General features: G+C 43.8%; 1 protein-coding gene across 1 annotated transcript in view; it reads right to left on the bottom strand.

The window, feature by feature from the left end:
- Nucleotides 1-1,856: 1,856 nt before the first annotated feature.
- Nucleotides 1,857-11,487, bottom strand: part of elp4 (elongator acetyltransferase complex subunit 4) — a 53,350-nt gene continuing 43,719 nt past the window's right edge. The window contains exon 10 of the mRNA XM_076726590.1: nt 1,857-2,687. Within this exon, the coding sequence (XP_076582705.1) occupies nt 2,559-2,687 (129 nt within the window). The 3' untranslated portion in view covers nt 1,857-2,558. The remainder of the gene's footprint in view (nt 2,688-11,487) is intronic.

The following is an 11,487-nucleotide window of genomic DNA, read 5'->3' as shown; positions in this document are numbered from 1 at the left end:
GAAGTGACATTTCCCTCATCACTGTAAATACAATAAATGACAGAGCAGCTTTGTGAGTTTGGAAACTGTATTGGACAGATAAGGTAGCACCATTGCTTCATCTTTATCACATGTTTGAATACAGGTCTGTTATTGTTGTTATTGACAGAGAAATATCATGTGGTAAATATGTATCATCCCACAATATGTTACTTCAATAGTGCTGCAATGTGACGGCCATTCAATGGTAGACCTCAGCAAAAGCTAGAGTAGGAAAACAGCTACGGCTGTAACAGTGTATTCTCCAGGCTCAGTCCCATTCGCTAAAGGCTAAGTGAGGCTTTCAAGAAGCAGCTCCCCTGAAACGTGCCAGCAGTGAGTGATCGTCTTACATTTTACTGCTGCAGATTTCATTAAGATAAAATGTGTTTAATTTAACAAAAAAAAAAAAGGAAATACCTTATATGTAATACTGGCATTTTGCTTCATGATATGCAATAATAAATATGATCAAGATTGGAGAAATAGCAAATATTAAGAAAGAAGCTGACAGAAAAAATCCAAAACACAAGGCAACAATTACATGTATGTATGGTGGGACGGGGCTGGGGGCATCTGAAGAGCCACATGTGATCATTTATTTTAAAAAAAATCCCACTGAACAGCAGTGACTGACTGTAACGTTCCAGTTATTGGGTTATTATATTCAGAAGCTCAAAAGAATTGACCTGAATTGCTTATTCATATTCATTACAGAAGCATGTGCAGCTAATCATGACACAGCATTGTCCAACCGTGTATGACCAACTTTATCTGAGGGCAGAACAAATCCACGGTCAATCAGGCACAAGCGGTCATATTCTAAATGTTCATTTTAAAAGAAAACCGAGCACAGGCACATGTATAACACATGGAAACTGAATGAGCATAAAGGACCCTCGGTGCAATGTGAATACTGAGACAAGCATCAGTTCACTACATTCTACATGCACCTGCACATAAGAGCCCTCAGTCTTTATGATGTGCACAGAAAAAAAATGCCATCATAACATTTTGTTGATGGTTTTTTAACTTATAATAAATAATCCACTTTCTGAACAGACTGAACAAAAAGTGGATCAGGCCCATGGTGACACGGAGACATGGCAAGTATAGAAAACAGACATCCCAGAAGCATGGCAACATAAACAAAAGCCAAAGTGAATTTATTGCATTTTAATCTACCTTAAAAAGCGTACCCTGAATATGTCAGCTCTTTGACAACAATAACTTGGAAAACAGTTTTTATCTTGACAACACAAGCTTTCATTCACCTGTATAAGTGACCTGTGTATGTCATCTCTCTCTCACACAGCCGGTATAAGAGCACTCCATTCATGCATGAACCTGTCAGGTAACACTACCCTCTCCCAACACGTGCTGCAGATGGTTACCAATACTGCCAGTTTTCACGGGCAAAAATATTCAAACTGGCATCAGCAGCAGACTGAGGAAAACAAAAATGAAACATTTAATTTTTCATGTTGTTTTCTCTCTGTTTCTCCATGTCACCATTTGACCTAATTTGTTCTTTTGGGCTTGTCATGGCAAAGCAGCTCATCCAGCAAACATGCCTGATGAGGTGTGAAGCCTGCACCCAAATCCAGCTCTCCTACCCTCTGCCCACATTCCTGCTCAGCTCTCCAGCTTACTGGAGGTAGACGTCACTCACCGGCACAGTCTCAGGGTCAGATGGAGGCATCCCTTATTCGAACCTGAAACCAGTGAGGCAGACCAGAGATCAGTCATTCATGACACACTTTCACAGGTAGTCCACGTTCCTTGCAGAGCTGCTGTTGGGACGCAGTAAAGTAAAAACTGAATTAAGAGCGTATGTTGTGTACAGTGTATTTATTTTCCTTTATTTAGCTATACAAAAGCCCATTTCATTGCATTATCCAAGAAAATAAACTACTGTACACGGTGGAGCTAGGCCAGAGTGGCTACATGTTCTGCAAAGAAGGCCCGGAGCTCGGGAGAATGCTGTTAAATTATTTAATGTTTGAGAGGACTGAGGGTCTGTGCAGACTAAAAGAACATTTCATGATTACACTTTATTTGTGATCAAAATCCCCAGAGGCACAGAAAAACAAAAAGCAAGCAAAATGTACCACATCATGGATCATACCTCCATCTTGGATTTTAATTTGGTTCGGTCAGTTGTAACATTTCAAAATACCACATGGCTCAAAATCTTTGCAGCTTACAGTGGAAAAAAAATGCAAACTGTGGTCAGAAAAACTCGGCCAATAACACAGGTTAAATGAATTTGACAGTTTTGAATGTGCAAATATCACATATGGGTGTGTATGTAAAAAAAAAAAGGGCATAAAGGATGAAATGTGTCCATTATGAGACGAGGTGCTGCGGATGTTTAGATCTTCACCCCTGGCTGGGACAGTTGGCAGGTGGTAATGGCTGGCAGGGTTATTGTGCTTGACATTACGTGGGCGAGGGAACAACCTGGTCAACGTGGTAAAGAGGGCAACGCTGCTGCAGCGTTCCAGGTGTTGGTTGCCCCTGGCGACTGTGTAGGAGCTCTAGAAGTCCAGGTGTTTGTTGCCGGAAGTGCCAGAGCCACAGGCTGAAGCCACCACTGTCGCTCCTGCCAGCTCCCCCCTGCTCACACGACTCACCGTCTCAGACAAGTCTGGAGGCAAATGCAGTCTCTACAGAAATCAGAGAGAGAGGGAGGGCGGCAGCGTATTAGATCAGCTCGTATGGACAAAAAAGAAAAGCGCTACAGTGGATCAGCATACAGTAGATGGTACACTTCAGTGATGTTTATTCACAGAGAGCCATGTTGGGTTGAAATTGCATTAGATGCTTCAGCACTCCCTTCAACCCTGGCAGCGTGGAGTAAACCTGCTAGCGTGCTGCTAAATGCTTCAGAGAGCTTTAGGTCTGTTACAGCTCACAGGGAATATGTGTGTGTGTGTGTGTGTGTGTGTGTGTGTGAGGAAGGTGTGTTTTCAGAAGTTGTGCATGGGACACAACAGCATGCATTTATGAGCCGAGGTAAGTGAAAGCGTGCGTTCACACACAAATGTGCATGTGAAATCTGGATGTATTTGCACTTTGTGTTGATTTACTGTGTTTGAAACACAGATGATTATGTTCAGCTAATACCAGAGTCATTAGAATCAAGTCTTTTAGCTGTTTCATAATAAAGCTCATCTATGGAGCAGCCCTGTGCCAACTCAAAGCACAAAGAGGTTAATGAGGGGCCACTCATGTAAAGCCCCCTAACACCAAAACGCTTACTGCTAGAAAGCTTAAGAGGGGCTACGCTGCTCTGCTCTCTCCACAAGGCGCAAGAAAGGCGGCCAATGGCGCTCCATGCACAAAGTGTTGAAGTGGTGCTCAGCGTGAGAGGAGGTGAAGTATCTCCAGAGTCAAGTGTGCTCCCGATAATGGTGTTGAGTAGCTTGTTGTTTGAGTGTCTATCGAGCAAGTTAAATCAGAATACAGGCATCCTGAGCACAAGAGAAGCTAAACCCTGTAATTTGCCCCTGAAAGAATCTGCCATGACATCTGAAACCCACTGGTCAACCCACTCCACCCCACCCCACCCCACCCCATCCTTCTAAACCTTCCCTGCCTGCTACATCCTTACCCCCTCCAGCCATGCAGCTTTAGGAGAGCCCTTCCACTCCCACAGATACTTATCTTATTCTTAATGACTAGGCGTTTGGGTACAGGGTTTAACAGCATCATTACTAAGAGATAATTCAGGACTACGCAAAAATCTCTATCCCTCAAGGGTAGACTACTTCCTCCCTTCGCTTAATACTGTTTATGTAGGAACACTAAAACACCTGAGTCTGAACTGCAAAATGTTTTTACATCGCTGATGGTAGCGTCTGATATGAAGCGTTGAGCTCCTGCTACTGTGGCTAACAGGTTGGAGGCGCGTCATGCTCAAGTGGACTCTTCTCTGTTGAACACACTGCCTTTGTGTGTGTGTCAGAGGACTGCTTGTCAGGCTAGCAGAGGAAACAAGAGGAGTAGCCCTCATGCAGCCCTGCAGATTATCTGGGACAGGTGAGCACGGAGACATTGTAAAGGACCTGCAATTTAATGTAAGGTGGTAAAGCTAAGGTTACAAAGGACTTCTGGAGGCATGGCTGGAAGATTCCCACTGGGAGAGAAGACGAGATTCATAATGAGCATGAACTAAGACGAATGATCATGTTGTTAGAAACACACGGTAAGTTTATTAAACTTCTCTCTGTATGCAAGTCTTTCTCTGACTCTCTCTCTCTCTCTCTTTCACACTCACACACACACACCCACATCCATGCAAACTCATACATTGGCCTTGAGGGGGCCTCCAGAAGCTCTGCTCTGCTTCCACCCCTGCCAAACCTCACCTGTGTAACCTTTCGTGTCTTCAGCTCACTCGAGTGTGATTGAAAAAGAAAAACAATGCATTGATCAAGCCTGGACTCAGTCCTGCTTAGCGCACTGCAGCGGAAACACGGTAGAGAGAAGGGTGGGAGAAAAATCAATCACATATACATCATCCTCAGTGGGTGAGTAAAAAAAAAAAAACATCACACCGCTGTCTGGCTGTCACGCACCCACGGGCCTGGCTACACCGTGTCTGTTTGGCTCTGGGCTCTGCGAACCCACAGAGCATGTGCAGAGCGAAGGTCAAAGCAATCCAGAAGTGCAGCTCAGCTCCTATAACCTTTGAGTTCAGGGGCAGATGAGAACAATCAATGGTAACATCAAAGTTGGAGGGAGGAGCAGACAAAACCAATCGATCGGTTTGACACACACCGAGGGAAAAGACAGCCTGCTAACAGTCAACAACCATCCTGCACATCAGTGACAGCCAATACTGGAGCTATTACTGGTTATCAGGATGATAAAAACTTCCTATATATTCAGTTCCAGTCCACATAAACTCATGTCGTATCACTGCCAATGCAAATTAACTCAATGAAGATAATCCAATCAAAATATTTTAATTCATTTTCATCCTGATTTTGAAATTTAGACCCAAATAGGATGTAAGTGCAGTGCACTTATTTTAGCAGTGATAGGCCAACTGCAGAGCCGCCATGAACATTTGCATTGACACCCAATGAATGGAGGTCAGTGGAAGACTTAGACGGACATAACCAGGGAGGCTCTGAGTCTGCTTCCCTACGACCTGCACACTCCATGATGTAAACAAGGACATCCGGAAAACCCTCAGAGGCATAGTGGGGTGTATGTGTGTGTGAAGTCTTTCTCTGCTGCCTGGCAACCTTCACGAGGGTGGAGAAAGAGAAAAAAAAATAAGGGGGGGGGGGGGGGGGGGTTGGATGGGAGTGGACGGCGGGAAAATAGACCATTGGTTGTGGTAGATTGGGGGGGTGAAAATGGATGTGTGCCACGATGTTAGTGTGAGTATGTGTGTGCGAGTGTGTGTTAGAGTTGTGATGTCAGTGTTCCCTCCCTGGTGGCGGGCAGGGGTAAAGGTCTGTGGTTCAGCTCCGCTCCACAGCCAGAGGGGCTGGGGCCATGCTGGCAACAGGGTGAGGGGTGACAAAGCTCCAAACGAGCGCTAAGCACTTGAAATGAGCCCTCGGGGCCGGCCCACAGACTAGCTTTGCCTAAGAGGGTTACTAATATCACCCCACAATGGACAATTCCCTTCGGCTTACTAAACACCCCAAAGACCCGGTTCTTGAGGAATATGGCGTTTCATGCTGCCTGCAATTCGCTGTTCACAGTCTCCACATACAGCAGTGGCATTTAATAGACATCACATCTGTACTTCATGGCTCAGAAAGGACACAAAAGGACAGCTTTTAAGATTTTTTGTTACGTTTTGGTTGCATTACAACGTTATGTAAGCATGTAATATTCCAAGATCCACATGGACAAACTTCTCCAAGTGGAGCTTAAACAGGACCTGCTCACACAAAGCATCAAAAGCATTCCACTGGTGGTAACGGCTTGCTAATGACTGGAGTATTAGGTGCTAATTTAACGAGTCATTTCTTCTATAGGGTTTTAGCCACACTTTCAAATGGCCCGTGTCACTGTACAGCTTAGAACTACGGGAAACCCAACACCTTGTTGGAACACATGACGACTGGTCTGGCTGTTCCAATCAGATTAGCTGATGCTGGAACATGCTCATGGAAATGACAGGATATTTACCGTAAACACCTACTTAACACAGTCATTGTTGTAATTAGGTCATCATATCATAAGCTCTATTAAGTCAGTGAAATGAGAGAAACTCAACATTGTATCACTTAGATGAAATAGAAGAAATGACGACTAATGTGCATATGCTGTCATGCATGAATAAGAAATCCCAGTTATTGTGACATTAATTATAACTAATTAGCACCATTATAACCTGCTGAGATATCTTTAAAAATATAGTTTGAATGGATTTATATACCACATGTCCAATATTCATGGACAGTAGTCACATTAGAGGTGATACCTTTTGCCAATTCTGTTTCCCTGAGCTGCACAGCTGCAGTGCAGCCACTGTAAACTAATGTGGACGTCTGTCCATGACACCAGGTCAATGTCCTCCATTTGCAGTCCCATTTCTACAACCAGCCAAGGGTCAAAATGGTAGCAGAATGAAATTGGGAGAAATTTCCCAGACTTGCTGGTCTATCCAGTCACTAAACCAAGCTAATTCACCTCCCAGTGCCGTAATCCCTCATGCCTCTAAAGTTACACTGCATTGTGTGGGAAATCATTTGCTGGACCTATAGGAATGGGTGGTAACTTCAGCACACCAAAACCCACATAATGAGGTGATGTACTTTTCTATTGGAGAAGCAAACTATCATCACATTTACGCTGGAAATTTCAGAGAACGCTTCCTCTACCTCGCCAGAAAAAATGCAGAAACAACGCAGCATAAATCCCATCACTCTGGTAATTCTAGCCAACCTGCACCTAACAAAAGCTGAGAAGAAGCTCTTCCTTCCTCTTTTTTTTTCGTGGCAACAAAGAGTGCAACACGATCCCTGACCTTGCCCTCAGAATAACCTGTTTATTAGGGAAGTTTTTATCCCTCAGACTTTGCCAATTTTAGAGAAATTCTTTGTTGTTTGAATCATCTTCCTCATTGTTATCCCTTTTTATACAAATAGATGTCAATGCACGTATTTGCAGCATTCACCATTAGTAGCTTGCAATGTTGGTAAATACAGAATTTAAACTTACTAAACCAATTCAGCACCGGCTGAATTCAATTCCAGTGCAAAAATGAAAAATTTAGGATGGGTCCATTTTCCAACTCTCTACTGTGCTGCTGACATGCATGCTGTATCAGAATCGATGTTTTGTAATTAAGAGTGGCATAAAAAGAGTATAAGAGAGATGGGAGGAGAAAGAAACAAAGGCTAACTACACTTGAGCTCTTCTCGAGTTTCTTTTTGGTAATTGGGTGATGGTCACCTGCTTCCCTTGTCACCTGCTGCCTGATCCAGGATAATCTGAGAGGCAGGCATACAGACATTCAGGCGGACTGACAGATAGACAGATACACACACAGGCTCCTCATCTCTTCTGCTTCATGGCTAATGCATCTGACAGAGTAGGCAGCAGGCAGGCAGAAGGATGAGTAAGCATTTTGAGTGTAATTATATTCCCAAACACTGGAAGAATGGGAAGGGACTAATAACTGACTGAATTTCATTAAAAGTGAGCATGTCCAAACAGGAAATTGATTAGCTGACAATATTTCAAGGTTTTTTAATACCTAATGGAATGCTTATTCCTGTTCTCTTGAATAACTAGCTCCTCACTTACCCTTCACGCTCCACGGACTGATGCAAAACAGCATTTGATAGTATCTGTCATGTTACTAAACATGACATGCATGGGAATCAGTTAGCTCCGCGATGCTTCTGAATAACCAAATGGACAAACGAGGGCCAAAGTGTAACTGTGCTGTAACACAACAACTTGACTTGTTATCTCCGTCGTCATCATCTTCAACTGAACCCTCCTCTGGGGGCCCCTACTCGAGCCTGTCAAAAGCTTTGACAGGGGAAGCAGCGTGGGGCCATTTTGCCTCTTTTCAGTTCAGTTTTGTTTCTCTTTGGAGGGCAGTGTTGGTATGGACTGTGGGCGTTGTAGGGTGAGGGCACATTGACCCTTGTGGTGGTGGGTAGTAAGGGGGGGGGGGTTAGTTGGTGTTATGGACTTGGGCACAGCCAGAGAGTGCTGGTCCGCCCCTGGAGTGACATGGGTGCCTGGGGAGAAAGGGAGAGGAATATAGGGCGTAGAGTACAAACATGTCTAAGTGCTGCCTTCACTACCGATAGGCCCATAGCAAAGAACGTGGCTGCATGGGTTATGACAGCATATCTAGGGGACCTCTTGTGCCCTCCAACCCTGAAACACACATTTTACTCCTCAAAGCATGACTATGATATAAACGTCCTCAGGTTAAAACACCACTGACACTTTTGGTAAAAGCTAAGCCTTCTAGTGCTGTATAGATGCCCTGCTACAATAATCACACTTGAATTAAAAAAAACCACATGACTGTAGCTAACCTACTATTCAATTGTCTATGGGAAAAGTAACCCATTTCTTTACTATAATCATGTTTTTAGGCTACTTTGAGGTATTGAGTTCTTATTAAAATAACTATAAATACTTGGACAATGTCAGTTTAAAGGAACAGTTCGACATTTTGGGAAATACCCTTATTCTCTTACTTACAGAGTTCGATGAGAGCGTCCATTCGACTCTCATATGTATCCTTTGAATATGAAGCTGAATAAAGCAGCCACTTATCTTAGCATAAAGACCGGAAACAGCTCATCTGGCTCTGTCTGAATTACAGAAATAAACTTCCTACTAACCTCTAAAGCTGACTAAGGAACACTTCAATATCTAATTAAAATCAGTAATGTGTTCCCGTACTGCATGCAAAAACTGAAGTGTGAAAACAAGAAGTTGTGGTTCATTATTTATTTTTTGTGCAGTGCTATATCTTGGCTGGGAGCAGCGACTTCCTCGAGTTCACTGGGAGAAAGCTAGAAAGATCTAAAGCAAATATGCGTACTCCCAAAAATGCTGAAATATTCCTTTAAGATCACTGTCCTAACTGGCTCCGTCACTGCTTTAGTCACCAAAAGATAAAAGCTAGAGCATTACCAAGGATAATTTGTCATACATAATTCATTCTTTTTTCTGTGTTGCACTCAGTCTACAAGTGCATACACCCATGTACAAAAACAAACAGACACACACTGCCACTTGCCTATGCATGTGTCACACAGAGGTATTTACAACATGAGCGCACAAAGCCGGCAAGTACAACTAGAGTTTCGTGAACCCAACCTTCCCTACAACAGACAGCCCTATTTCTCCCTGGATGTTTGCGCTGTGATGGAGTTCACGCAGTTTACAGGCATAACATTTGGCAAAGCAAAAGGTCGTCTGGAGGTTACTGTGTCAGCCTGGGTAAGTGGCTGACCCTTTGGGAGGGGTGGGTGCGACCACTCTCACAGAGGAATAGTCTGCTGTTGTGCTAGCCAAAAAAATACAGCATATCAGAGCTGGAAATACAAGTACAGAAAACACATTATCTGTTGTTTTAAATATTTCCAGTATCAGGATGATGACGTTAAAGTTCCCACATCAAGTTTGTGAACCTCCTCTCTGACCGACTACCTGCTTACTTGTACTTTTCCTGCACAGAGTTTTATGGCATTGTAAGGCACAAGAGCCATAAAGAAGGAAGCAGCAGAAGAAACACATTGTTTTCTACTGGCGCGGTGCCAAAATGAGCAGTGCAAAACATCATATACACCCATCAGCAACACCACTAAAACCACCTGCTGAATTGTGTCGGTCCCCTTCATGCCATCAAAACGGCTCTGACCCATCGAGGCATGGACGTGGCACCTCTCAGGGTGTCATCTGGTGTCTGGTACCAGGATGTTGGCAGAAGATCCTTAGGGTCCTGTGGGTTGTGGAGTGGGGCCTCTGTGGATCGGGCTTGTTCCGACGCATCCTGTGGATGCTCTAGGGTCTGTAGAGTTTGGAGGCCTTGGACTCTTTGTCATGTTCCTCAAGCCATTCCTGAGCAGTTCTTGTGGCGTTGCAGGGAGCATTGTCCTGCTGTGGGAGGCTGTTGCCGTTGGGGAATACCATTGACATTAGGGGGTGTGCTTGGTCTGCAACAATGTTTGGGTGGGTGGTATGTGTCAAAGTAACATCCACATGAGTGCAAGGACCCAAGGTTTCCCAGCAGAACATTGTAACAAGATGATCAATGCTATTCAGCTCACCTGTCAGGGGTTTAATGTTGTGGCTGACTGGTGTATATTATCCTCTGTTTATGCCCGAGTAAATCAGACTGACCATAGAGTAGATTAGAGGTACAGCTGTGTTTAAGCATCACTGGCAAATTCTTTTCACTGGGAACTGCTTGTACAGGATCACATACTCAAGTTCACCAGCTTGAAAGCTTCAGGAACTATGAAAGCACTCATATGGATCACACAGAAGACTTGGGAGTGATTGTGTACCTGTATTCCTTCATGTACTTCACCTCTCAGCAAGAGGGAGCAAAGTAAACTGAAACACTGAGAGAGACAAGTTCAAGAAAAAAAGATGTATTCACACTTTCTCTGTAACTCGAGACAGGAAGAGAAGATTAATGAGGAAGAAACTTCACCTTCATGTCTGACTGAAGTGAATCGGACAGTTAATGAACAATGTGGAAGCATGTGATGTAGACCTGTTGAGAGTATACCTAAGAAAAGTGCATGCATCTGTATGTGCACATCTTATCTATCTATGACACCACTGTATTAGATAATGTGCTGATATGTTTGTTATGCTTTTGATGTCTTTGTGGTTGTACGTATGCGTGAGAGTGTGTGTATGTTTGCATGCATCCGTGTCTGTTAGTCTGCCCGGATGAATAAAGGGGGGTGGGTATAATCCATCACCAGTTGATAGTCCTCACAAAAAAGGAGCCCTTTTTGCTGAGAGGACAGCCCTTGTGTGGACAAAGACCACCATACTGGGGACTTCATAGGACCCAGCTGAAAAGGTGTTGCCCAGAGTAACCCCATTCACATTAACAGGCATGCTGGCCAAAGCCAGTCATTACTGCTGACTTGGACCAGCCGGGCCACACATAGACCAGCCTACAGCCTCTAAGGCCATTCACTCCACATCAGCCCACAGGCAAACAGCCTGAACTCTGCCACTGGGGAGCATCTAGAATTGTTACCGTTCTATTCGACTGTCCGTCTTGGGAGCTTCAATATATGCAGCCTTTGAGTAAATTTAGAAAAAAGCATGAATATACAGTTTTAAAGGGCAAGGTTTCAGTCTTTGCTTGTTCATTCAAATGTGGCAATAATGCAGCAATTTGAAAAAAAATATTGTGAACTTATATGGCAATATAAAAACTATTTAATGAAACAGCTCAATCCGAGTCTTAAACTAAAACAGCTGGTTCAATAT

The sequence above is a fragment of the Chaetodon auriga genome, chromosome 1 (assembly GCF_051107435.1).
Source record: "Chaetodon auriga isolate fChaAug3 chromosome 1, fChaAug3.hap1, whole genome shotgun sequence".
NCBI lineage: Eukaryota > Metazoa > Chordata > Actinopteri > Chaetodontiformes > Chaetodontidae > Chaetodon > Chaetodon auriga.
This window is presented reverse-complemented; position numbering and strand designations above follow the sequence as displayed.